Genomic DNA, 27,739 nt, shown 5'->3' with positions numbered 1-27,739 from the left:
GCGGGGAATGACTGAGCTGGGACAAGGACCCGAGACTCCTGGCTCCCGCTCTGGTCCTCCTATCCCTCCCACCAAAGCTCACGAGGGCCGGAACCCTAGGCTCTGGCTGGCAGAGGACACCTGGCTGCAGGATCCACTCCTGACAGGCAACAGGACTGTGTCAGTGAGTGTCTGCTGGTAGCTGCCTCTGAGGGGCTTCTGGCTTCATGGGGCAGGTAGGGAAGCAGAGTTCCTTATCTTCTCAGAGACCATGGGGCTGAGGGGACCTCAGAGACCCGAGAGACATGGAGACCTCCAAAGGCCACTTTGTTATAGGTTTATTTGCTATTTGAACCGAGTCCACAAGTTCAGACCCATGTGTAACGGATTGCTTCATGGTTGTCAGAGGCTAGTGTGCATTATTTCTGAGGATTACATCTGATGACACGGCGCGGAAAACACAAATGGACAAATGGACATAATCGTGAAGACGAGAGACGCGAGAACGTGCCTTAGTGTCCAAGTGATCGATCGAAGGTGGCGGGGACCCTGGAGACTGATCTCAATGAAGTGAGCTGGCTTTCCCGCCACCAGGCGCTGCGTGGGCTGGGCGCCTGGGACAGAAACCTATCCAGAACCTGGAGGGCCTGTCTACCCCGGTGGCGACCCTGCCTCCAGGTGTCCCATGCTGAAGGACGGGGTGGCACGTCACCAGGTGGGGACAGGGCTGACGTCAGCCGCTGAGGCTAGTGGTGGCACTGGGCTAACTCATGACACACGAGGTGCGAAAGCAGAGTCCGGGTGAGGCGGCTCCTCTGGGCTCCTAACACTGCCACAAAGTCGGGGCAGGGAGGACGGAGGGTGCAGCGGGGAGGGGGCGGGGGCGGAGCACCGTTCATCTGGGGATGAGCCAACCCGAGTCCCCTCCCTTCTTGGCAGCTCCGGAACATTCCCTTTGGCCAACAGCCACAGAAACGAGAGCCTGCCAAGATACATGGAGGAGAAAGAAAACAAGACACCAAAAAAACAGAACAAAATAGTCCCCGCTCTAGGAGGGGAGAGGAACAGACAGACTCCTGGACCGAGGTCACTGCGGACTGGAGGCATCCTGCAGCCTGCTCCCCGGGGGAAGGAAGCTAATTCAGTGTCCTGCTGCTCTGCTCAGGGAGGACACTTGTCCTGCCCCGAGACTCCGACTCACTGGCCTTTAGTGTCCTTTTTTTTTTTTAAGTTATTTTTTTCTTTTTGATACCCAAACCATCAATTTCAAAAAATTTCTTTCTCCTTAAAAAAATCTCAACTGTGGCAGCAAACCCGAGGCCTGGCTTCTCTGCTGGCGGCCTGCTTTCCCATGGGCCATGCCCCCAGAGCCCAGCCTGGCACCTCCGGGGTGACCGTCCCACAGCTGGTTCACCCTGGACCGCTCTGCTCACGTCTGGGTGGGCGCTAGATGCTGGCGGCACCACCAAGAAAAGGAAAACGGAAACATGGCTACCCTTCCTCTAACACCCCCCCACATCTGAGCTGACCTTTCTTGGGAATGTATAAGTTATCTGGAGGGAGGGGACGGGAGGTGGAGAAAATAAATACCAAGAACTAAGAAGGTGTCCCTGGAACTCTGGCGTCAGCTTGGCCTCTGGGGCAGCGATGGCCTCCAGGGAGCAGGCCCTGATTGTCCAAATACTGCGCTCGCTGGGAGACGGACTGCAGGTCTCTGATCTCCCCCTCAGGCGCCCGCCCTGGGGGGCATGAGTCTCGAGGAGAAAAGGGGCCAGCCCCTCAGGTGCGGTCCTGTCGCCCGGCCCAGCTCCAGCGCCCCTGCTGACAGGCTGGGCTGGTAGTCCGTCGGGGCTCCTGGGTTCCTGGGCCCGAGGCCTGCCTGGAGGTCCGGCTGCAGGCCGCCCACTCAGGGCCACCCGTGCTCCATGCCATGGGAGCTCAGGCCTGCTCCTTGTCAGCCCTCCAGAGCCGCTCCTTCACCTCAGGGGGCAGGGTGTTGAACAGGTCCTCCTCCACCACCAGGCCACTGCGCTTGAGCAGCGGGCACTCGCCCAGCTCCACAGGCAGGCACTCCAGTCGGTTGCCACGCAGCTCGATCTGGGTCAGGCTGGTCAGCTCGCCCACCCGCGAGGGCAGCGACTGCAGCACGTTGTTGCCCAGGTGCAGGGCCCGCAGCTTCCGGCACTGGAAGAGCTCGGGTGGCAGCGCCTCGATCTAGAGGTAAGGAGAAGAGGGCACAGTGAGGCGGGCGCAGCCGGGACCCGGGCCTCGGGGCCCTGGCTTCCCTGCCCCAGGCGTTGGCACCTTCTCTGATGCCCATTTCAGCTACCCCAGACCTCAGGGACCAGCACAAGCTGGCCTGCGTCTGGCTAACTCCCCCGTGTTCTGCAGGTCTTGGCTTTGTCGTCACTTCCTCCAGGAAGCCTTCCTTGACCTCCTGGTAACCTAAGGTGCCCGTGTTCCCCCAACAGCACTGATCCCTCCGCGTGGTAAAACTGCTTGATCTCCTGTCACTGGCAGACCCAGGGACTCTGAGAGGGCAGGGCTGGGTGTGCCATGCTCCCTGCTGTCTCCCAGCAGCTGTCACCCCCCACCCCCCCCCGCCAAAGCAAATCACAGGAGCCAGCTGCTACCAGCTCCATCCCCTCCTCCACCACCCAGGGCTCACCAGGAGCCAGGCCTGGGGGCCTGCCAGGTTTAAGAACAGTTTATGAAAGCACAGCAGCCTGCTGAGAAAACTCTATACCCTCAGCTGTTGCTGAGAACTAGGGAGAGCTCACCAACACAGTCAGAATCACAGCCCTTCCTGGGCCTCAGTTTCCTTATCTGTCAAGTCACAGGCTGAGGGTGGGTGTGGGGAGCCCAGTCTTGGCCATTCGGGGCCCTCTCCTGATTCTGCAAAGTTTGAATAAGAGGCAACACCCACTTGCCGCTTACTACAGGACAGGTTCACTCTGAGCACTGATGCTACTAACAGTTGAACTCTCACAACTACCTCTAAGTACTGTGGAAACACTTGTTCCACTTTACAGATGGAAAAACTGAGGCCCTGAAGGATCCAGCCTCCTGAGAAGTTCACAGCTGGAAAGCGGTAGAGCCAAGACATGAATCTGGCTCAAGAGTCCGTGCTCTAACTGTCCACTCTGTTGGTGGAGCAAGGAGCAAACGGTGCAGTTGGGTGGGGACACACGGGAAGAGCCCCATAAAGGCTGGCTTCCTCCCTGCCCTCCTGTGAGCAATCAGCTACAGACATGAGCACTTCCTCAGCCTGTTCTCCTACAACCAGCTCCTTCAGATACGGCGGACAGGAGGGACCCCTCCAGCAAAGCAGGAGCCAGGGGATGGGCCCCGAGCCTACAGAAGGGTGACGGGCAGCTTGCTCTGTCACCATCAGCATGTTTCTGCCGAGGATGCTGAGGCCAGGCAGAGGCCATGCCAAGAGGGGCACTGTAGATGTTTTAAAAAGGACTCCTGACCTGGGTCTGCAAACCCGCCACTGCTGTGCCCAACGGTCAGGAATCGGGCAGGCGTGGCTTCCAGGTGGGCAGGGACTCCAGGAAGGCCAGAGGACAGAGAAGTGGGTTCCTGCAGGACCAGAGCCTCCCAGAGACCCCACTGTGCCCAAAACTGGCCTCCTCTGGTGACACAGACAGTGGCCGGGGAGCGGGAAGGACTGGGGCAGTGGGTGGCAGAACTGGGGTTCACGTCGGGGCTCTCCCCCGACACACCCCCTCCCCGGGGCACCCCCGGCTCCGCGGCCAGCTCTCTGCAGGCCCCACGGAAGGAGGGGAAGGTGGCTCTGATGGCTCGGTCCCCAGCCTGGCCGCTCCTGTCCTTCATCCTGAGGTGTGCTGGTGCACTGAAGGCACGAAGTCGACTCCCATCATCCCAGTCCCACCCTCGCCCACCTCCTCAGGGACCTCAGGCCACCCCATCAGCACTGGCTACCCCTCGAGTCCAGCTGGTCCTTGGAAAAAACAAGACAACCCTCCCAGGGGCCTCTGCGACCTTCCCAACAAACCGCCTGGGAAGATGCCGTCTCTCTTGGCCTGGCAGGAGCCGGCTTCTACCCCTGCCCACCCTGAGCCACCTGCGGCCACTCCTCATCCACTGGACCTGCCCGTGTTCTCCTGTCATCACCCGACTCCCGCACGGGCTGTGCACCCACCTGCCTGGCCCTGCTCTCCACTGCCCCTCCCAAAGGCTCGAGCCACACTCCCCTGGCCCCTACCCTCTAGCCTACCCCCCACCCCTCCCAGACTCAGGAAGGACAGATCTTCACCCAGGAGCCTGGGGAATGACTCCCTGAGCTTCAGGTTCAGGCTGACTTAACCTGGTCCCCTGGACGTCCCAACACGGGACCTACCCCCTCCTCTCTGAAAACCTGTGCCTCGTCCTGCCTCAAGGACCCTCCAGCCACCCAGGCAGCCACGTGAGAACAGGCCTCACCCACTCCTGACAGCTGCATGCAGGGTTTTTTTTAAGGTATTTTTTGGATCTGGACCCTTTGTAAAGTCTTTGCTGAGTTCATTACAACACTGTTTCTGTTTTAAGTTTGGGTTCTTTTGGCTCTAGGGCACGTGGGACCTTAGCTCTCCAACCAGGGATGGAACCTGTACCCTCTGCACTGGAAGGTGAAGTCTTTCCACTGGACTGCCGGGAAGGCCCTGCACACGGGCTTCTATAGCTCTGGACCTCTGTCCTGCCCCGCCCCCACCTCCCTGGAGCTTCAGGGAGAGCCAGCTCTCTGCATTCCAAGGCAGACCTTCCTCCCTCAATCAGTCAGCGGGAATTTGGTGGACAGTTTGCCCCAAGTCAGGCACTGGACTGAAGAGCCAAGATCCAGGTCGTCAGAGCGAAGAGGGAAGGAAAGGACGCAAGGCAGGTAATCTGCAACCAAGTGGGAAAAACAAGATGCCTTCAGCCCTGGCCTCGATGACGGGGGCAGGGGCAGTGGGGGGGGAGAGGGGCGGGTGGGGTAGTCCAAATCCCAGAGGCTCAGTTCACAGCTCCACCCCTAGCTTTCAGTTCCCTGTGGACAAAACCTTTGAGAAGTTCCTTCATTGCCTGGCTAACTCCTCCTCATCCCTCAGGGCCAGGTGAGACATCCCCTCCTCCAGGAGACCTGCCTGCCCAGGGCTAAGCCCAGCCCCCGGCACAGTCAAGGGTGCTAACTTGAGTTACCCATCTGTCCCTGCAAGCAGTGAGGTCAGGAAGGACCGGGGTCGGGGTGGGGGGTCCTAGCTCCCCACTAGGAGTGCACAGAGAACGTTTGCCAAATCCATGAATGAATATTTGAATAACCATACAAAGAATATGTCCCCTTAACAAGGTATTGGTCAGCAAGACTTGAAACCTGAGAAAACCCGCGGTGAAGGCCTGAGTTGACCCACATTCAGTTGCCCTGTCCACTTCACAGGTAGTAGCCCAGGGGTGGGGGGTGGGGGTGACTCGAGAGGAACCAAGGAACCGCAAGCCCAGAGGGAGGCAGGAAGGTGGGGGGGGCTCCCGCTGGGAAGGAGGAGGAGCCGGACCAAGTCTGGCTGGAAGAACTTTCTTTCCCTACAAAGGCCTCTGGGATTCCAGGGGGTGGGGACAGGACGTGATGAAGCACCGTGCTGAACTGGGGGCCAAAGGGTCTCCTTCCTGAGGGACTGCGTGCCTTGCCGCCAGCGCGCTTCCTGAAGGGTGACCTCAGTCAACGCGTGACCCCGACAGCTGTGCCTGGAGCAAAGAGCTGGAGGGGGCAGGACCGGGCGCCCAGCAGGGGCCTGGCCACACCCTCCTCCACCGGGTATCTGGCGAGGAGCCGCCTGGTCCCCCTCCACATGCTGAAGGAAGGGTTGTGGTTGTCCCCTCCTCCCCAAATGGGGCTGCTCCCAGGAGTCCAATTTTCCTGACTGGTGGGCCGTGGGCCTGTCCTGGTTCCCCGGGGGCGGATTCTCTAGAGTGAAGCAGCCTGGGATCCGACCTTCACTCCTGTACGCTCTCATATGTGCACACGCGTATCATATGGCGGGGGAAAGGAAGGATTTGTCACAATCTCTGGTTTCCAGGGAGAGAGGCTTGGGGAAGAGCGGAGGGGTTCTAGCGGTCAGAGGTCTGGGATGCCTGATCCTCCTACGTGAGTGATGCTGGACAGGGCGTGTCCTTCCCTGGAATGGGGGCATTTCAGGGGCTGCTGCCTCCCAACTGCTGGAGCAAGCCCCTGCTGTCCTTCCTGAAACCATCCGCCTCCCTTCGAGAGGGTTTCCACCCACAGTAGGAACTAGGAAGACTTCCTTCCAGCATCAGGTCCCCACCAGGAGAGGGCAGGGCAAAAGGAAGGCACCCCAGCAGCTGCGGCAGAGGCCAGGCCACAAAGCCACAGGACCACCTGCCCTCAACCTCTACCCGCCTGCTTCCACAGAGGGTCCCTTGGGTGGGGGGGTTTCCCCGGACAGGCAAGGGGTGGGTGCAGAGGAACCGAAAAAGGTCTCGATCACTACCAGGGTGTGGCCTTCGGCTCTGCAGGCCCACGACAGTTTGCACAATTTCCTCTCCAGAAAGACAGGTGGTGACAAGCCAGCCCCAGCGGAGCCCAACTCTGCCCTTCGCCACCCTTGACAGGCAGAGAGGGGAGAGGGTGTGAGTGGCTCTGGGAGGTGCACCAGCCACCCACGCAGTTTCCGTCCTGGGTGGGCCCATCCTGGGCTCCAAGTCTGGTCTAGGACAAGCTGAGGAAGACACCACAAGTCCTAGGCCGAGTCCCGCGTCCCATGACCGAGCCCTGACAGAGAAGACTCCTGCCTGTGGACATCCCCATCTCCAAGCAACCCGCCCAAAGCCACCTTGGGGACCAGCACACCATCCCTCCTAGCAGAACCTGGCCGCGTCCTGCAGTCGAGACAGGCTCCCCAGCCCACAGATCCTGATTCGGCGGGTCTGGGCTAAGTTGTGGGGGGGTGCAGGGGAAGCCGCCTGGGCATCTGGATTTTCATCCAGCTCCTCCCCCAGGTGCTTCTGGGAACCACAGCTGCAGACCCCAGACCAGGGGTGCCAGACGTCCGGAGACACACACCCCCACCCTGCCACGGGTCACTCACCCGGTTGGCCGTGACGGCCAAGTTCTGGAGGCTCTGCAGGAGGCCGATGTCAGCGGGGAGGAAGGTCAGGTTGTTGTGGCTGAGGTCCAGGTAGCGCAGCTTGCGGCAGTAGAAGAGCTGGGTGGGGATCTTCTCGATCTTGTTGCGGTTCAGGTAGAGGCGCTCGAGGTTGGTGAGGTTGCCGATCTGGATGGGGATGTAGGCGATATGGTTGTACCACAGCTTAAGGCAGGTGAGGCGGTGCAGGTGCTGGAAGCTGATGATCTCCTCAATGGTCTTGAGGTTGTTGTCCTTGAGGTCGATCTCCTGCAGGTTGTGGAGGCTGAAGATGGAGTGGGGGATGCGCTCCAGGTCGCAGCGGATGAGCTCCAGCTCCGTCAGGTTGGCCATCTTCTTGAGGCTGTTGAGCACAATGAGCTTCGTGCCCTCATTGTTGATGGACAGCTTCTGCAGGTGCACGCCCACGTCCGTGACCACCTGCGGCAGCTTGCTCAGATTGCTCTTCAGCCTCAGCACCTTGAGCCGCTTGAGCTCACGGAGCCCGTCGATGACGATGAAGCGGTTGTTCTCGGCGCTCAGGTTGCCCGTCAGGTGCAGCTCCTCCAGCGTCTTCAGGCTGTAGATCCACAGCGGGATCTCCTTGATGTCTGTGAACTTGATGTGCAGCGCCCGCAGGTTCTCGCGAAGGAAGGCCAGGGCGGGCGCCTCGATCTTGGCGGCCGTGTGGTACAGCCACAGCTCCTTGAGGCCCGTGAGCTGTGCGATGCTGGGCGGGATGGTCACGTCGGGGATCAGCTCCAGCTTCAGCACCTCCAGCTCCACCAGGTCGAACACCGTGTCAGGGATGCCGCTGAGCATGAACAGGTGCAGCTCCAGCTTGTCCTGCGCATTCTTGGTGAGCCGCTGGCGCAGCTTGTCCAACGTCCACTCGTTGTTGAGGTTTAGCTGCCGCAGCTTGTTCTCACTCACCTCCGACAGGAAGACAGCGAAGCGTTTTGAGTACAGCGGGTCGTACTGGTCGATGAGGTGCAGCATGAAGGCGAAGTCGTTCTTGACGTCGGGGATGTCGCTGTAGCTGCTCTCCTCGCGGATGGACTCGAACGAGTACTTCTTCAGGGAGCGCCGCAGCATCCACCAGAGCGTGTACATGCAGATGAGGCCGTAGAAGATGACCAGGCTGATGTAGAAGGATGCCAGGATCTTGAAGAGCGTGGCCAGCGGGTGGGCGCACCGGTAAGTGCGGTAGCCCGTCAGGCTCTCGATGTCCACCGTGCAGTCCACGTCGAACTTGATGTTGTGCACGTAGTAGACGGTGTAGCAGATGATGAGGATGAACTTGATCACCTTGATGATGGTCTGCCGCATGTACAGCCGGTACACGATGTCCCCCTCCTCCACGTGGGTCCGGAACTTCTTCACCTTCTCGAACAGCGCCTTGGCCTGCTCGCCCTCCTTCTTGTCCAGCACGCCTGTCTCCGAGCGGTCCACGATGCCCTGCTCGATCCGAGACTTGGTCCGCTGCAGCATGGGCACGGTGGCCTCCACGTCCTCGCTGACCGTCGATGACTTCTTGTCCATGGAGCCGTTCATCTTGCTGAAGGCCGGCTTGGGGTCGCTCTCCTCCACCACCGTCTCCGACAGGGCCCGCGTGGTCCAGGGCGAGTCGAAGCACTTGAGCAGGATGGACACGAAGTGCTCCAGCTTGGAGCTGGTGCGCGGGAACTTGAACCAGAAGTTGCTGCAGGCCAGGAAGATGAGCGTGTGCAGAAGCACCAGGTAGGGGAAGTACTTGGCGAACCAGTGCAGGCGGTTCTCATAGCACACGGCGTCCACATAGTTGTACTGGTGCCGGTCCAGGTCGTACTTGATGCCGGTGGGGCCGGAGTCGGGGGTCGGCCCGATGGTGGAGTTGGGGTAGGGGGGCTCTGGGCCAGGGGCCGCCCAGCCCCGGAACGAGTCGTTGCAGGAGTCCTTGGTGACCCACTTACAGGGCAGGCAGATCATCTTGTCCTGGGTAACCTGCAGCGTGCCCCCGAAGACAGCGATCATCAGCATGACGATGGAGATGTAGTCGGTGAACACGTCCCACCACGGCTTCAGGATCCGGTACGCTGGCTGCGTGTCCGCAAAGTAGCGGAGCTCTGTCACCGGAATCATGGTTCAATCTGAAAGGGACCATGGGAAGGGGTTACTGAGGGGTAGCCGGGCTTTCTGAGACCGGGGTGGGGGTGGGGGGCGGCAGGGGCAGGAGACTATGGACCCATTGTCCAAAATTCCACCTCGAGGCTAGCTGTGAGTCACAATAGCTGGGCAACACTCACAGGGCAGCCCACGGAGTGGCCTTGGTCCAGAAACCAGACGGTCACTGGGTGGCTGGAGGGAAACCACCGCAGGGGAGGTGGCAGCCTCCCCATTCCACAGAAGGGAAGGCTGAGGCATGAAGTCCGGGCCATGCTGACAGATCACTAAAGAGCCTCACAGGGACCCCCGCCTTCCAGCAGGAACAGTCCAGAAGTCCTGTCTAGACCCCATCCTGTTAATGGTAAGACCAACCAGAGGGGCCAGCTGGAAACTTACAGTTCCTTCAGAACCATGTGCCATGAAGCCACGCCAGTGATCTTAAGAGTGGTCATGCAGCTTGCGGGATCTTAATTCCCCCACCAGGGATTGAACCCAGGCCGTCTGCAGTAGAGGTCAGAGTCGTCCTAACTGCTGGACCACCAGGAGATTAATTCAAAGTCCCTGAAGAGATTTATTCAAAGTGTGAGAAAAGCCAACTGTAGAAGAGGGAGTGGACTATGAACTAGCTTCTATAGAACAAATAAGGAAGCTTAAAACATTCCACGTGTGTGTGTAAATATATGGCCACACAGGACTCTGGGTGTGTGGGGAGACTGGCAGGAAGGACAAACAGACAGCAGGTTGTAATGACGGGTGCCTGGAGGAGGGGCTGGGCAGCGAGGACTAGAAAGCAGGATGACAGGGTCACACGCTTAGGGCATTTACATCAGATTGTTTCCGGCTATGTGCATCCACGTGTGTTTGTAAAGAAATTTAGAACAGCAGCAGATTCTCCCCCTGCAGAGTCCCACTTGGCAGGTCCTGGGTAGAGCCTGGGAGTCTGGTTTTTTTTAACGCTTGACTTCGAGGCCACATTCAGGAAGTGCAGCCGGGGGCGGGGAAGGTGTGCAACAAAATGAACCTGCGAAGAAACCCTGAATGCCTGGGCCAGCAGGGAGCACCCTGCCGGACACGTCACTCTTACAATGCTGCTCGGGCCATGAGGCTGTACCAGACCAGAAAGGGACTAGGTGTTCACTGGAGAACAGTCAGGAAAATGTATAAAGCATTATGGACAGAAAAAAAAAAAAAACCCTGTAAGAACACCGCCCAGAGTCACCCACCCCTGTTAACTTTTCACTGAGTGATAACCTTCCAGTCCTTTCGCAAATAAAATTATGATTTTAGGGATTTCCCTGATGGTCCAGTGGCTAAGACTGTACTCCCAACACAGGGGGCCCAGGTTCAATCCCTGGTCAGGGAAAATAGATCCCACAGGCCACAACTGATACCTGGTGCAGCCAAATGAATAAATAAAAATTTTAAAAAAGAACATTCCCTGAAAAAAAAATTGTGATTTTTACATTTTACTGTTTTCTAATCCAGAGTCTAGATTTTTAAACCAAGATTTAAATACCCGTGTTTAGACAAATGGGTCTGTGGGGAGAGGCACAAAGGTCCCAGGTTATGGGACTGGGGCCCTTATTTTGATTACTGATAGTATTAATAGTGACAAACACTTCATAGCACAGGGCCTCCCTGCAAACACCAGATGCTCATATCATCTTGGGCATGCCAGGATGGGTAAGGACAGGAGGAAGCAAACCTAGACCCCTTGAGGGAATCGGGGTGCTCAACAGATGGACATGTGCCAGGCACCAGGCTAAGCCCTTACCGTGGGGTCCACCTCGTGGAGTCGCGTTGACACCCAGGTGCAAGGCCCTATCTTTGGCCCTATTTCACAGATGGGGACAACTGAAGCTCAGTGGCATCACCTGCCCAATGTCACTCTACAATCAGGGCAGAGCTGAGACCAAACTGAAGCCTCCCGACTCAAGTCTTCACCAGGGCTCAGGCTCGCTGTCCTGCCACTGCTCAAGGCCCCACACAGGGCAGTGCCAAGAGGTGGAGCCCAGGAGTCGAGCTTCCTGCCCCCCTCCTGCCAGGATTCCCAGAGCTCAGGTCACCGTGGGGCCAGCAGACACCACTACCCGCCCTGGGCTGGCGGCTCCAGCCCAGGGGGTCGGCCCTCCTGGTAAGTGCCCGCCCTACAGGAAGGCCCTCTAATGACCAGCTGGCTCCCCGCACCACCCACACTCCTGGGCGAGTGGGCATCCAGGGAAGGGCCTGCTGAATCACGCAGCCGGGCCCCCCACCCCAGCTGAACGACACCCTGACAACTCCTTCCTCCCTTCCTGGCTCGCCAAGTCCACGTCCAGGCAGGCGCCCAAAGACTGGGAACCGGAAGGGAGGAGGGGACAGGACCGAGGGCCCGAGGGCGTGCGAGAGCCTGCCCCTGGAAAGTCCGGGGCTGGGACCGCCGAGGCAGGATGCCAGGCGCTGGGGGTGGGGGCAGTCTGTGACCAGGCAGGATGTGGTTGCAGCCTCGCAGCTTCGGGGGAGTGGGTGTGTCACGCAACGGAGAACAGCCTGCCTCTCGCACCAGGAGGACTGGGCCCTGCTGTCCTGGGGCTTGGCTTACGTTGTTTTGGGTCTAAGGTGGGAGGTCCACTCTCCATCACAGGTGAGGGACCCGGAGGCTCGGAGGGGGTGACTGTCCCGTCCACCAGTGTGTCTGGCTCCTCCTGCCCCCCCAACACTTCTGTTCTGAACTCTCTGTAAACCACCCTGCTGAGAAGGGCTTCGTGGAGGGGACAGTCCTGTGATGGTCCTGGGGGGCTCCTGGCACCTCCTCAGCCCAGGGAGAAGACACAGGGGTTGAGAGGGGTCAGGCCAGGGGCCCAGGCCACACAGCTGAGAAAAGCAGGCCTGGCCTCATTGTGGGGGGACCTGGGGAGGTGGGGGGTTGCCCTTTAGCTGCACCACGTTTCGGACTCTGCCAACTCACTGTGGGATTCTGGACAAGTCCCCGCCCCTCTCTGATGGCGTTTCGGGGGAAATCTGCAAAGAAGGCACAGGTGCCACAGGCCACAGGCTTTTGTCCCCAGGGGGCCAGGGATGCGGTGCCTTCCCCCATGGGTCCCCAAGAAGAGACGGCCCGGTGGTCAGGGCAGGTTGCTTGCAGGGCTTTGGGAAGGGCCCAGAGAATCCCAAGCTTCTAAAGCACTTTGTGCAGAGAGGGAAGCAGGCAGCCTGGGCTGGTGTCATCCATCCTCAACCTCTGCCCAGATGCTGCTGGAGGGCAAGGGTCTGCCGCACACAGCAGGCGCTCAATAAAGGTATCAAGAGAGGGCCTGAGAAGGCAAGGGGAAGAAGTGGGGTGGGGAAGGGCATAGCCTGGGGGTGATGGGCTGGCCTGGCAGAGCGGGGGAGGGGGCCAGGGAGGAAGCTAAGGCGACTGTGGGCACCCCTCCCTCCCGGTTCCTGCCCAGCCCTCCCCAGGGGAAGGAGCGGAGCCCCCTCAGGCAGGGAGGGCCAGCGCAGGGACCTGCCCTGGGAGCTGGTGACTCAAGGTGAAGAGACACCCACAGCTGGAGCCACTCCCTGTTCTGAGAATGAGGGCCCAGCCCAGAACCCTCGGAGCCCAGGAGTGCGCTCTGCTGGCGCCCTCCCTTATTTTCTCAAAATTGTTTTATTGCTGTAAAATACATGTAACACATTTGAATGAAGGACATTCGTTCTGCTGCGCGGCCATCACCGACCACCCATCTCCAGGACTCTTCTCGTCTTGTAAAACTGAAACTGTCTCCACCAAGCACTGACTCCCCCCTCCCCCCACCCCAGCCAGAGCACCTCTATTCTTTCTGGCAGTATGACTCTGACTACTCCAGGGACCTCACATAAGTAGATCGTATGCTATTTGTCCTTCTGGGACTGGTTTCATCCACCTAACATAATGTCCTCCAGGTGCATCCATGTTGTAAAAGTGGAAATCACTGTCTTGTCCGACTCCTTGTGACCCCACGGACTGTAGCCTGCCAGGCTCCTCTGTCTATGGGGTTTCTCCAGGCAAGAATAATGGAGTGGGTTGCTATGCCCTCCTCTAGGGGATCTTCCTGACCCAGGGATCGAAACTGGGTCTCTCGCATTATAGGCAGATTCTTTACCATCTGAGTAGCAGGTGCCAGGAAAAGGAAGCAATTTCCTTCCTTTTCCAGGCTGACTAATATTCCACACACCCATTTTACAGATAGGGAAACTGAGACTCGGGGAGAGAGGTCATGTGCCCAGCATCACACTGCCTGTCACCTTCAACCCAGATCTGGGGTGGAGCCCCGACAAGCAGCACTTCCAGGGAGCAGCTCCCACCCAACAGCTACCCCGGGCCTACCTGGGGATGGTCAGGAAAGCACTAAAAGGTGAAGGGGGCAGATTCAAGGGAGTGGGGACCTTTTCTCCCAGTTACAGAAAACGTCCTTTTCAGGAAGTTTCCTGCAGGCAGTGCGTTCATCCCCTTCCTGCACTGAGGCCTCTGCAGCCAGGACTGCCCCCAGCAGAGGTGTGCAACAGCTTCTCTCTGGGGCCTGTTTCCCCATCAGGAGAGGAATACGGAATCTGTCATGGGGGTGCCCACATTTTGCATAAGGCAGTCAAGGATCACGGGGCGTGTGATCCAGGCTTTGGCTCACTGCAACACCTCCCTGCCCACTGGCATCACCCAGACACTCACTCACTGTCCTGGCCACCCCTGCCTAAAGCCAGCAGGGAGGGGGAGGCGCCTCCAGCAGCCCGGACTTGGTCTCTCTGTAATAAAATGCCCGTGGTAGCAGATGCTATGCCAAACTCTCAGGACTATCAGGGAGTCACAGGAGTGAGGTTTCCCAGACAACCTGTGTGAGGGGACCTCAGGCAGGTGGAGAGCAAGGAGTACAGTGATGGGGGCTTAGAGGGAGGGGCAGGTGGGCTCTGCCACTCAGCAGTGGAGTGACACTGGGCAGGCGACTTCACCCCTCTGAGCCTTGGTCCCCCCCATCTGTGGAATGAGGCTGAGACAGGCACAGACCTGGCCCCCGACGGCAATCTGACTTTAGCAGACAGCTGATGGGTGGATGAAAAGAGCACAGACCCGGAGCATGATGGAAGAAAACAGAAGGAAAAGCGCCCCCGACGCTGGCCCTGACACCTGGCACGGGGACACAGTTAGATGAGGCTGGGCACACAAGAGGCAGGCGGTGAGCAGATCCTGGTCCCTTCAAGAGGCCGCCAGAATGCAACCGGGCCTTTTCAGTAGAATAAAGGAGCTCTGTATGTAATGCCATTTTGAAAATAAAGTGAGATTCAGAACAATAAATAAATACATTGCCATGTTGATAAAGCCTGACCCAGCTGGGGAATGGCTCCCTGTTAAGAGTGGGAACAGGAGGCAGGATGAAAGGAGACTGTAATGTTTTTACCAGCAGGCATTACCTTTGTGACTGAAAAGTAGCATAGAATTTAAAATAAATAGAGCCTAGAAGAAAAGAAATAAAAACTGAGCCCTCAGGTGGAGAGTTCAGGTGTTCTTTTGTGGCTCTCAGAGAGCAATCTCGGGAGGGTGATGGGAGTCTGGCTGGGTCAGGTCTCGGCCCCAAGAGATGGAGAATTTGGAGAGGATCCTGAATAGAAGACAAAGATTAAAGGGCTGAAATCCAGGCAGCTGAGAAAGACAAAAAGGCCGTGTGCCCTGCTGTCCTCTGCTCTAACCCTTCTTCCAGAACAGAGGCATCTCTTAAAGCTACTGACCGTGCCCTCCTGGAGGTCAGCGAGCTGGGATTCACCCCAGCTGCACCACGTAAAGCTCATTGGCAAGAGATTGCCCATAGAGAGGTCAGCAAGGTAGGCTGGGAGCCCCACAGGACACGGATCCCTCCAGATTCATCCCAGGCCCCATGCAGAGTCCGGAACACAGAAAGCGGAGTAAAGGTTTGCTCAACTGGGCTGAGCTGGGAGGGGGAGGCGACAGGAAGGAGGTGGGCAATCGTCAGGCAAGATTCTAGGACAAAGGTTTAGTTACAGGAACATTCATGGTGGTTGTCTTTATACCCCAGGAGAATTGGAAACCATCCAGATGCCTGTTACTGGGTGATCAATTAAATACCTATTTAATGACCTGATGATGGAATACTATAAAACAATGAAAACACGTTAGAGCAAAGCACTTGATGACCTCATGACATGACAAAATGCCTTCAATGCAAAAAGAAGGTAACGAGACTATGACAGAGGAATAAGCAAGCCTTCTGCAATAACTTAGACGTATATTTTAAAAATACTGACAGTGACATTAGGCTGATGTTTACAATCTTTTTTTAACCCCAAACTTCCCTCTGTTTTCTGTTATAAGAATACGTTACTCAGGGAATTAAGAAAAAAAGATTTTTAAAAATCAAGATTCCCAAGGACCAAGAATAGCTATGACACTGGGGAAGAATAATGTGGGAGGAGACCCAGTATAAAGGTCTTGGAATTCGACCAATTCGGCGGGGATGTGGGGATGGATGGCTGGACCAGGGAACTAGAAGAGCAAGCCTAAAAGAGACCCTGAAATTTCTGGAAACGTAGACGTGACAGCGTCGACTCTGCAGGCTGGGGAGAAAGAATGGGTGTCCACAAATGGAGCTGGCTTAGTTACCCACAGAAGAAAAGCACAGCCCCATCTATCGACTTGCAGGAAAATAAATTCCAATGAATTCAAGACCTAAGGCAAAACTTGCAAATATTTAAAGAAAAATCTAACTGACCACCTTAATGTCTTTAAGACAGGGAAAGATCTCTTATCCCAAATGAGCACAAATCCTCAGAGGAAGAAGCGCATCTACCGATCACATTAGTTAAAATGGACGCACATCAAAGGACCTAGTAAGTGAAATGCACCCACAGGCCTGGAGAGACACTTGCAGTGGGTTTACCTGCCAAAGAATTAATGCCCAGAACAAAGACAGAACTCCTCCAGATACACAGAAAAGACAAACCAATAGGGAAGAAAAACGGCAAAACGTGAATAGACAATTCACAGGGGAAAAAAACACAAATGGAAATTCACGAATGAAATAATTCTTAATCTCATTGTTAACCAGGGAATGCAAATTAAGACAATCACCAGCCATTTCACTCCCCTGCAATTGGCCAGAAATGTTGAATTCTTAGATGAGAAGATAGAGTGCATTCATCCTCCGACCCAGCAATTTCGCTCCTAAGGCTCTGAGGGTTGCTTCACACGTCTGTGTGAAGCCACAGACAAAAATGATCACTCCAGAGTTGTTCCTGATAGCAAAAGGTCAAAAACCTAGATATCCAACAACAGGAGAAAGGATGAATTACTCTGAGAATACAGTGAAATGCTGAAGCAATGAAAGTACCAACCTGTATCAACATGAAAAAAAAATTAAAGTGAAGTGCTTAGTCGAGGCCAATTCTCTGTGACTCTATGGACTGTGTAGCTCACAAGTCTCCTCCGTTCATGGGATTTTCCAGGCAAGAATACTGGAGTGGGTTGTCATTTCCTTCCCAAAATAATGCTGAACCCCAAAACAAGCTATAGAACACACACATCATCTGAGGTTTTCTGCAGTGTATATACCCAGGTGTGGCAAAGGTATTAGAAACACACGTGTCGTTGTTTAGTCAGTAAGTCATGCCCAATTCTTTGCAACCCCATGGACTGTAGCCCTCTAAGGCTCCTCTGCCCGTGGGATTTCCCAGGCAAGACTCCTGGAGTGAGTTGCCATGTCCTCCTCCAGAGGATCTTCCTGACCCAGGGATCAAACCTGAAGCTCCTGCATTGCAGACAGATTCTTTCCCAAGTGCAAGGAGAGCCCCAAAATCAAGCTGATAATTTCATCTAAAGAGGGAAGAAAATGGGATTGGGGAAGAGGCTTCAACTGCACCTGAAATGATTTGAGAGAGAGAGCGTGTGTGTGCGTGTGTGTGTATCTCTATGTGTTTATGTGTGTGTATGTGTATCTATATCTCTATGTGTATGTGTGTGCATCTGTGTGTCTGTGTGTGTATCTGAAGCAATTACAAAACATTAAGATCTGGCAAAGCTAAGTCCTGGGTACAAAGATATCTGTTCTAGTTTCATAACTTTTGCAGGTGCTTAAACTGTCTCATACAGAATTTACCACGATAACCATCTGTTTCTCCCACTCCGGACTGGTCTGCTCTCTGGTCTTTGCACCTGCAGGGCTCAGCCGGAGGCAGCAGCTACTAGGCCATCGCCAGGGCAGCAGACTCCTCTTTCCACCTGGCCTGCCCCTGGCTGGCGCAGCGGCAGCTGTGGCCTCTGAAGATACTGCAGAACGCAGCCTCACCCCCGCCTGGTCCTCCCCGCCCCAGGGAGACGGGGAAGGATGCAGCCAGACCCTTTCCACTGGGCAGCACCCACAGGTGGACAGAAGTGAGACCGGGTTCCTGAAGTAGGGCTGGAGCACCCCTGTCCCCAGGCACTCAGAAAGGCAACCCAGAGGGCCCCTCTCCTCCCCATGGCGGCAGACAGATCCCAGGGAGTGTGAAGAGCAATAGCTCTGGAGTTGGGGAGACGTGGGTTCAAATCCAGCTGTAGCATGAAACAATTCATGACTCCAGGTGAATCAGTGAATCTCTGGAGGGTCAGTGGTAAAGAATCTGCTGCCAATACAGAAGATGTGGGTTCCATCCCCAGGTGGGGAAGAGCCCCTGGAGAAGGGACATGGCAGTCCAACATTCTTGCCTGGGAAATCCCACGGACAGAGGAGCCTGGGGGCTCCAGTCCATGGGGCTGCACAAGAGTTGGATTCAGCTCAGCAACTAAACGACAACACACCAGGCAAATTATTTAGCCCAAGGCTTGGTTTTTGCAACTTTAAAATAAAAACAATGCTACCTACCTCATATCTGTGTAGAGTGACCCAAAAGATGTCCAAGAGATATTAAGTAAAATAAAAGATGCTGGGTGTTCCCTGGTGGCCTAGTGGTTAGGATTCCAAGCTTTCACTGTGGTGACCCGGGTTCAATCCCTGGTCGGGGAAACAGTCTTCAAGATATATGATGTATCATGTATTATTAAGTGATATAAAATGTCACAAAATGGACAAATACTTTATGATTTACATGTTTGGTACTCAAATCTGGTATTTTTGTGAGTAGAAAAAAAAAAATTGGGAAAAGAAACTAAAGACCTTCCTCAATGTGTGGTTTCTGAAGAGTGTAAAAGAGTTTAGGAGAAATAGTACCGGCCATCCGTCAAGTATGAAAAAGGTTCGCCTACCTGCCTGCCCTACCCAGGTGTGCCCTAACACGCGCACGTAGGGCGCAGGGAAGCCAGGCCTCAGCGTGGGTGGGCTCAGAGCCCGGGGCAAATGAGTGCTCTTCTCTGAGCCTCAGTTTCCTCAACTATAAAATGGGAATGTTATAGTACCAGTCTCAGAGACTTAGTGTGAGAATTAAAAAGAGCACAATGCACGTCTTATGGGACAACCCAAGGCCGGTACACAGGGAGGCGCGCTGTGCTGATCTCATCCACCTGCCTTTGCAGAGACCCTCCCAGAATTTACTGGGGGACAGACACCCGAGAGAGGGCTGAGCCCCAAGCACAAACCCCTCCAAGCACAGACCAGGCATCCCCGAGCCCCCAGGACCTCCCAGGACTCAAGACGCCACACTCCAGGGCCTTGTACTCCCGCAGCCCCAGCTCAGAACTCCAGGACCGGACAGAGAGCTGGTGAGTCACCCGCAAAACCACCCTGAGGGGTCAAGCCCGCTCCACGTTGTTGATGTCCTCGCAGGGCCTCTCGCAGATGGGGAAGGAAGTCGAAGAAATGACATGCCGCCCCACTGTCCAGAGGGTGGCCAAGCAGGCAGGCTCCAACCACCCCCACGCCAGCCCGCAGCACTTGGCTTTTACACCTGAGCCGTGGCAGGCCGGCCAGGCTGTGGGTAAACAGGGCACAGAGAGCCCTTTGTTAAAACCCAAATTGAGAGGCTGGGAATACTTCCCAGGCGGGAGGGAGGGGAGGCCGAGGCTGGCCCCCCTCGCCCCTTCTTGTACCACGCTTGGGGAGGCTGACCCTCCAAGGTGCTCCCAGGGAAGGGGGAAGGGCCTTTCCCAAGAGTTCCGAGGAAGACACTGGGTCACTGGCCCTGCCCTGGGAGCATTCTGGGCCTGTGAATCTGCTCCTCGGTCAGCACCCTGGGGCCTCCTCTGCTCCAGAGCAGGGGCTGGAGGTTGGGGGGATGGCGGGGGGCGGGGGGAGGAGAGGGCCAACCCATCATCTGGGACACCCAGCCCCCACCCACCCCAGAGCCAGCACTGCCCTTGAGGCCCCCACACCCGCCGGGGTGAGTCAGCAGCTGTGGGCTGGGGGTGCTGCCTGGCTCCATGCATCCTGCGTTGAAGGGCACACCCTCACTTTCGGGGAAAGAAGAGGGGAGGCAGTCCGGAGCAGGGAGGGAACAAGTTTCAGTTCCAAACTGCTCTCCATGTGGGCCGGGCCTCCCAAACAGGTTGGTCCTCAAGCGCTCTTGCAAGGGTGCGGTGGCCTCCTGGGGGAAGGGTGATCGGTGAAGGACACCCACCTTGGTTCCCCGAGCCAAGCACACAGAGGCCACAGGCCGGGTCTGAGGCTCAGGACGGCCCCCTCGCCCCATCAGGCGGGCGTGTTACTGCCACGGGCTCCGGGTCACTGATGCGGCCTGCACGTCAGCACCAGGCCTGGCATGTCCGGAGCCTCGGCTCCCAATCTCCAGGAACCTGGTACAGCTCCCCGCTCACCAGCGCGTGACCCTGGGAGTCACTTCCCTCCCGGGTCCCTGGTTTCCTCATCTAGGAAATGGTATTCCTGGTCAGGGCGGCGGTGAGGACTGACGAGGCGGTCCATAGAAAGCTTTTGGCTCAGAGCCTGCCTCATAGAAAGACTGTAATGTTAGCTGCTGTTTTTTTTTTACGGGAGGTTTCATCAGTCCATTTAGGGGTGTGAAGTCAGGCCCAGAAAGGTTAACTGACCTGCCCAAGGCCACACAGCTAGAAGATGGCGGAAAGACTGCCACCCGTCTGGTCTGCCTTTCCCTTGCATGCCTGCCTGTCTTGAAGGCCAGCAGGTCTCCTGGACCTACCTGGGCACCCAGAACCCTGCAAATGCTTCCTGGGACAAGATCCCTGTTTCCAGAGGGGTACCTGGAATTAAGGTCTCTGCAGCGAACTCCAAAAGGCCATCCTCAGATATCTCTGGTCTCTTAGGTACAGCTTTAAGGAAACTCTGGGAGGGAGCCCAGCTCTGGGCCTGGCTCCACACGGGGCAGAAGGGCCTTGAAGACAGGTCTTGATCTGCTTTGAACACCAGCACTGCCTTCCCAGACGGGTACGAAAAGTGGGCAGGAGCCCCAAAGAGAGGTCACAGACCCATCTGCCGAGGTCCCAGGGGACTGCGAATGAGGGGGGGCCTGGCCAAGGGTAAGCCGCCTGTTGCCCAGCTCTCCAGACTGGAAAGGTCTGCCCCCAGGTATCCAGCCAGGAGACACGACAGCAGGACTTCTGCGCGGCCCTACCCGGGTGGCATGTCCGTCCACAGGCCAACTCTGCCAGGGGTATGAAGTTAGCGGAGGTGACTCTGGGGTGCCCAGGTGGCATGTGAGAGCCGTGGAATTTTACACCTGCTTCTCTGGTGGAACATGGCTCCAGACCTGAGGCTGTATCTCAGTGTCCATTTAATTTGGATGTTTTAAGTCCTCAAGAGACGGTTAAACATAGAACTTCCTACGAGATGTGAAATGCAATAGAAACGCATCGGGGAAGAGAGCAGGGAGAGGTTTGTGGCTGGGAGGAAAAGTCATTCTAGAAACCTCAGCCTTCCCACCCTACACACGCTAGGAAGTCACTAAGATCCGGGACCCAAGGGAGCCCAGCCCTGATTCCACGCTAAGGGCACCTGGCAGCAGATAGAGGTTGAGACCAGGGCCGATGGAGAAGCCCTGGTCAGTGTTCACCGGCATGGTCAGCAGGTCCTCAGCCCCACAACGCCCTGGGGAGCTTCTTCAAAATGCAGATTCCTGGGCTCACCCCCTACTCAGTCGCTGCAGGCCTGTGGTGATGGGTCCAGAGGAATCAGCATTTTGAACAAGCTCCCAAACAACTCTGAAGTACCCGTAAGCCTGAGAACCTAGAGAAAAAGACAAATGAGAGGTGGGCTAGAAAGAGCACAGGCTGGACTGCCCTGGTGGTTCAGGAGCTGAGACTCTGTGCTCCCAGAGCAGGGGACCCGGGTTCGATCCCTGGTCAGGGAACTAGATCTTACATGCTGCAATTAAAGACCCCACATACTGCAACTAAGACCTGGTGCAGCCAAATAAAAAAATAATGGAAAGGAAAAGAAAAAAAACAGGTATCGATCAGAAAAAAAAAGCACAGCTGCCCAGACACACAGACCCAGGTCCACATCCTGGCTCTACCACCGGAACTGTACAACTTCCAGCAAGAACCTTCACGCCTCCAGCCCTGGTCTCCTCACCTGGAGACTGTGGCGCATCAGATGGTAAACTTCATAGTGACCAGCCCACCACCTGGGCTCGGACCACAGCCACCGTGGACATGAAGGCTCTGCTGCTGGAAGGAAGGCGAGCAGAGCATTGTCCACCGAGAGGCCAGGTCTGGGGCCCCCGCCAGAGGTGGCCCAAAGAGGCCCGTGCCAGAAGGAAAAAGACTCTAGGAAAGACTGGGAGGAAGAATTGGGAGAGGCAGACGGTCTGGATGGAAAGCTGAGCTCCGCCAGGGGAGGGACGCATCTCTGCACAGACCTGACTCCCAGGGTGGTCCTGCCCACCAGGCTACACAGGGGTCCCTCCTGCCGGGGAAAAAAAAAAAAAACCCAGCCAGAGGTATCTACGCCCCAGCAGGGCATCCTGAGATCCTGACCCCAGGGCAGTGCCCGACCTTCGCTTAGCCTGTCCACTCTCAAGGCTAAAACCTAAGAGGAGTGCTCGGGGGACCGAAACCGAACCATCCACCAGGACGGCCTGGCGAACCGAGTCAGGGCCAGGCTCAGGCCAACGCCACACTGTGGCCCTGCCTCAGGCAGACAGAGGAGGGCCAAGACCTGGAGGCCAAAACCTCTCGGGCTGGCCCAGGCCATTCCTTGCTGGCACGGAGGAGGAGTTCTGATCTCAGATAAGTAGGATGTGCTGCTTCCTGCTCGTCGCTGGCCAGAGACCTCAGCTCAGGCCTCCGATACTGGGGAAGGGGGGCTGGCAGAGTTCCTCAAAACCAACAGGAAACTCCTACGGGGCAGGCCTGGGGTTTGCTGACCTTGTCCCAATAAACAGGACGGTCAACAGAATCACACGCCAGGCATTTCCCACCGCCCTCTGCTGCTGTAAATGTCCCGACAAACAGCTCAGAAACCCTGGATGGGGAGGCGGGGGAGCACTGCGGGTGGGAGGAACGGGAGTGGGTAGGGACCTTCTGACGGGACTCACCCACAGCTCGACCTCATCAAGAAAGAGGTCCAGGGAGGACTGTGAAATGAGACAAGAGCAAGCGGCAAACCAGCGGCTCTATCAGGACTGACTTGATTTTAGGAAAAAAAGGCAAATGCTAACAATGCATGTGGGCAAATCCAGCCCTCCTCACTCACGTCTCTGGAGACGGGGATCACAGGAGACTCTAGCTTCCACAAGGCATTAAAATCAAAACAAAACAAACAAAAAAACACGTAACGGGCATGCAACTTGGCTGGTAATTACAAAAACAAAACAAAGCAAAACAAACAAACAAAAAACATGGGAGATACCATTTCTTCTAAAATCCAGGCTGGGAAAGGCAAGGCCTACCTTAACAAAAGCCATGGCGGGAGGTGAAGGCATGGAGAATAAAGGACCCCAGCCTGGGATTCCAGGACCTGGCTCCAGCCCCACACCCCTGCCTTCCGACCCGATGAGTTGCTTCCTTCCTCTGAGCCCCAGTTTCCATGTCTATAAACAGCAAGGGTGGGGAGGTGGGTGGGGGTGGATCAAGGCCACTGCCTGAGCTTCCACAAATGACCAAAGAAATCATTGATTAGGTTTGTTTTACAAATTATTAAGCAGCTTATACCCACACCCACTATGCTTAGAGAACACGTTTGAGGACACCCTGAGCCACCTTCCCTGTATTGACATATTTAATCTTCAAGATACTCTCAAGGGAGGCAAGGAGCTAATATTACCCTCTTTTCACAGATGAGGAAACTGAGGCTCCGAGAGGCACAGCGACTGGCCCACAGTCACTTATCGAGCATGTGGCAGCTGGGACTCACACCCAGGTCTGACCACAACGTCTGGGTTCTAACCGGTGCATGCTCCTGCCTTTGAGAACTGTTCTCCAAAGCAGAGGCCAAGACACCTCCCATCTTCAAAGATGTCCATGTGATAGTGTGGGGGAAAAACAGCTCGCTGGCTCCTTCTCAGAGACTCATGTTCTCAGTCAGCTCTGAGACACCCGTCAAGGCTCCGAGAGGTCCTGCAGCCCGGACCATGACAGGTTACTGTTCCTGGAGTCACCTGACCACTGTGCCCAGAGAAACTGGTGTCCCACGGAACACACCTTGGGAAATATGGTCACGAGACAGCATGAACCACCTCCCAAGACTGACAAAAACCAGGGGTTCATCGTGCAGGTTCACACCTGCTGGGTATGGCGTGCATATATGTGCTAAGTCGTTTCAGTTGTGTCTGACTCTTTGTGACTCTGTGGACGGTAGCCTGCCAGATGCCTCTGTTCATGGGATTCTCCAGGCAAGAATACTGGAGTGGGTTGATATGCCCTCCTCCAGGGGATCTTCCTAACCCAGGGATCAAACCCACATCTCCTGCACTGGCAGGCAGGTTCTTTACCACTAGCGCCACCTGGGAAGCCCCAGTGCTACTCAGCTGACCACTGAGTTGGGAGAAGGAAGAAGAGTTTTGTCTTCTGCACCCTTGTCCTAGAAGCCCTGGCCTTACAGCAAGAAGAGCAAAGGGCTGTGGGGACAGGGACACTGCCCTCTGCCCCCTGTCTAGGGGCCGAGGGTGGCCTGGAGGGAGGGGGCCCAGTCCTTACCCTGAGGACGGCTCTGCTATCTGCGAGCTGGCTGATGGTGCTGAGGCTGGCCCACGTCTGTCTGGGCAGGGTCTTGGCATTCCTTTCGCTCCATGGAAGCCGCCTGCCTACGAGGAAGCAAGAGCTACCATGAGCAGGGAGGTGTGTGGGAATCAGCATTACCTGCTGGGCTGCCGACAGTTTCGGAGCCCCTACTCACTGCCCGGCCTGGACCAGGGTGACGCCAGAGAATCGGACAGTCTACCGGGGAGATGCCAAGGCAAAAGTTATCACAGGCTGTTGAGTGCCTGGGGCTCTGCTGGGGGAACCCAGGCCCTCTGGGAACGGGGGAAGAAGCACTAGACCCAGACAAGTTGGGTCAGGGAAGGCTCCCTGAAGAGGGTGTTGCCTAAGCTGACTTCCTGGGAAAGAGTGGGAGTTGGAAAGAGCATTCCAGGCAGAAGAGACAGCACATGTTTGCCTGGAGGGAAGACAACATGACTTCTAGAGCACGCTGAGCGGTTCAGCCTGGCTGGATCCAGGGCTGGAGGCGGAAAGTGGCAAGAGGTGAGCTGCAGCAGGGTGAGCTGGATCCAGGCAGAGACACGCCCTCAGCCCAGACACAATTTCAAGGAGCGTTTAGTGAGCATCTACTCCATGCCAGGCACTCTGCTCAGAACTGTTCACAGGTCAGGAGGGTGGGGAGAGTAGTGTGATCAGACCACGATAGGGTTGTTGTTGCTGTTCAGTCGCTCAGTTGTGTCCGACTCTTTGCGACCCCCGTGGACTGCAGCACGCAGGGCTTCCCTGTCCTTGGCTATCTCCCAGAGTCCATTTAGATCCATGTCCATTGAGTCAGTGATGCCCTCCAACCATCTCATTCTCTGCCAGGTAGGGGGGAGTGTTTAAACCAGCCAGGCACTGGGAGTGTGGCCCAGCCATTAGTGAAGGGGGAAACGACAAGCAATCAGCAGGAAGGGGAAAGGGGTGGGGGTGGGGGGGAGATGGTTACACAGACAAAGGGATCGTGGCGCCTTTTAGCTGCTTATGCCATGGAACATTTCTCACAGCCGCTCAATGCCCAGGCGCTGTGCTGAGAGGAAAGAAGCAAGAGATGGTTTCCAGCCTCTCAGAGAACCCCACGCAGAGTGATGGAGGCTGGGCAGAGAAGCACCTGGGTCCATGAAGGCACGGAAGCCACGGAAGCCAGGCTCTACCCTCACCCCTGTCCTCCTTGGCAAGGAGAGGGATTTACTGAGGCTGGGAAAGCCAGTCACTTGCCCGTGGCAGAGGCCGGCCCAGAACTCAGGCCACAGGACTCACTGGCACTGATTGTCCTTACCCTTCCTCTTCCAGGAAACACACACAGACCACCCCCTGCACACTCAGCCACAGCTAATGCCTCTTTCCTCTGGGCTGCCTCTGAGACATTTCTAGCATTATGCTGGCCTCTGTATCAATGTTGTCCTGTCTGCCTCTCTTCCCAGACTATTAGCCAGGGACCGTGTTCTCCTAGTACCATTCCTGGCCCAGGCCAGGCACTTACCAAAGGATGGTTGAATGAATGAATGAGTCAAGGCAGGGAGAGGAGGTGTGCTGGGCTCTAGAGCCCCACATCTAACCCACCTGACTCCCCATGAGGTCTTACACCATCATTGTGTGAAAACCCAAAATCATCTCCACTCTCAGGAGAGTAAGGAAAACAGGATGATCCCTTCCCTTCAATACTACAAGTGAGGTCCAGGCCAAGCCAGCTCCCTGAGTTCTGACCCACTGGGACAATCCTCACAAGCGCCCACTGTCCAGAAGGACCACTTGAAGTCTGCAGAGGAAACAGCTTCCTAGTGGGCGTGCCCAAGAGATGGAGGATCTGGGTGAGTTACAGGGAGAAGTCACAAGCGTTCCTCAGGCCCTTGCTGTGTGCCCCACAGCCCCTGGAAGGCCCGGGGGGCATGGGAGGTAACCCCAAAAAATCTCTAAAACTGGGAAGACAGGGCAACAGGGGCCAGTCATTCACACCCCAGCACCTCTCCAAAACCCAGTCCTCCAGCACAAGCCATCTGTCCTTGCCTCCCCCTCCCCCCCAGAGCCAAACTTGACCTTCACAAAGGCACTGCCCAGTCCCTCTGAACAAACTCTCACTCCCCCATCCCCTCCACCAGAAGAGTAACCAACATCAGACCTCCTCCTCCTGCCTCTAGTCAGTCTGTCTGTCTGCCCGTCTGTCTATGCAGCCGGCAGGATACACGGTTGGTCAGGGGAATAAGGTAACTCCTAATGGAAAAGGTAGGAGAGGCCCCTGGGAGCTTTTAAGCTCCACCAAATCCTTCCTCTACAATTTAGGCCCAAATTCCCTTTCCCTCACACCTCATCCCAGAAAGGCTTCAGGGGGGTAAGGCAGAGAAAGAGCCCTTAGGGGAAGAGACGGCCCCACCCTTCCAGCCAAGTCCCCATCAGGAGGAGACTGCTGCCAGAAACACCCCCAACCATCTCTCTTCCTTCCCAAAAAAGGCAGCACTGGCACCGGCAGAGAACCAGCCCAATCCCGGTTTCACTCCAGTCCAGACCAGGGGAAAGAAGCGGTCGACGCAAGGAGCAGAATCATCAGGGAGCCTCAAGAACCCACGGCTATGCTGCTTCAGCTGGGCAGCCAACTTTGCGAGGTCTCCAGCCCGCACCTCATCAGACCTGGCTCTCAGGCCCATCTGGATGCACAAGACACCGGCAGGGTTCAGAACCTCAGACCCCTGGACTGGGCTTCCCAGGAACCCCAGCCCAGACAGGCCCCCAAGAGCCTCGCCAGGGAATCTGCCCTCCCCCCACCCAAGTCAGGGCACAGTTCCCGCCCGATCCAAAGGAGGGAGGGTTCCAAGGGAAGAGGAACGGGCAAGGAGCCCAGGAGAACCTTTGAAAAAGGGGGGAAAAAAAGATCCCAAGGAGAGGGCCCAGAGGTGGAACCTCCAGTAAGTGGGGGAGTGTGTGTGTGTGTGTGTGGAGGGGTGGGGATCTGGGGGAACCCAGGGGATGACAAGGGGACCTGGGGGAGCCGAGGCGGAAACTCCCGGTATGTAGAGCGCAGGGAGGCACTAGGGTGCCTGGGAGGGGGCTCGCGCGCCGCGGCGCCGGGGAGAGGAGGGGAGGGACCTCTGTGACCCGGGGCGCGGGGAACCCGGAGGCAGGCAGAACCGAGCTGCCGCGGGAGGCCCCCAGTGAGCCAGCCCCGGCAGGCAGAGCCCGATCTGCCCAAGGCGCCTGGGGCCGGGCAGCTGGCCGGGGACGTCCAGGAGTTGATTTCAAGAGATGACAGCTCGCGCCCCCTTCCCCTCCCCACCCGCTCACCTGGGCCCGCCGCGCCCGGCCGCCCAGCCGGCAGCCCCGAGCCCCTGCCGCTCTGTCCCACTGCCGGCCACTGCGCCCCTCCGGCGCCTCCTTTTGTTTGTCCCTCACTGCACCACTCAGCCTCCTCCGCCCCGGAAGTGACGTCACCGTC

General features: G+C 56.7%; 1 protein-coding gene across 5 annotated transcripts; it reads right to left on the bottom strand.

The window, feature by feature from the left end:
- Nucleotides 1-302: 302 nt before the first annotated feature.
- Nucleotides 303-27,715, bottom strand: LRRC8A (leucine rich repeat containing 8 VRAC subunit A). 5 transcript variants are annotated; one of them, XM_061433765.1, is made up of 4 exons: nucleotides 27,589-27,715; nucleotides 24,271-24,377; nucleotides 7,065-9,229; nucleotides 303-2,193 (listed from the first exon to the last, which is right to left on the bottom strand). In XM_061433765.1, the coding sequence occupies exons 3-4, from the start codon at nucleotides 9,219-9,221 to the stop codon at nucleotides 1,918-1,920; spliced, it is 2,433 nt and encodes an 810-aa protein (XP_061289749.1). In that variant the 5' UTR covers nucleotides 9,222-9,229; nucleotides 24,271-24,377; nucleotides 27,589-27,715; the 3' UTR covers nucleotides 303-1,917. The 5 variants fall into 5 exon arrangements, with proteins under 5 accessions (XP_061289749.1, XP_061289751.1, XP_061289750.1 ...); XM_061433767.1 differs by having other exon boundaries at nucleotides 24,271-24,373; nucleotides 27,589-27,679; XM_061433766.1 differs by lacking the exon at nucleotides 27,589-27,715 and adding an exon at nucleotides 26,928-27,259.
- Nucleotides 27,716-27,739: the final 24 nt, after the last annotated feature.

The sequence above is a fragment of the Bos javanicus genome, chromosome 11, assembly GCF_032452875.1.
Source record: "Bos javanicus breed banteng chromosome 11, ARS-OSU_banteng_1.0, whole genome shotgun sequence".
Lineage (NCBI taxonomy): Eukaryota > Metazoa > Chordata > Mammalia > Artiodactyla > Bovidae > Bos > Bos javanicus.
Note: the sequence above shows the minus strand (reverse complement) of the source record. Positions and strands in the feature narration are given on the sequence as shown.

What these genes read in the sequence shown, in the direction of transcription:
- LRRC8A (XM_061433765.1), bottom strand. Translation starts at nt 9,221, where the DNA reads ATGATTCCGGTGACAGAGCTCCGCTACTTTGCGGACACGCAGCCAGCG. An exon ending in TGGCCGTCACGGCCAACCGG is followed by an intron (nt 2,194 to 7,064) that starts GTGAGTGACCCG and finishes CCTTACCTCTAG; the next exon opens with ATCGAGGCGCTGCCACCCGA.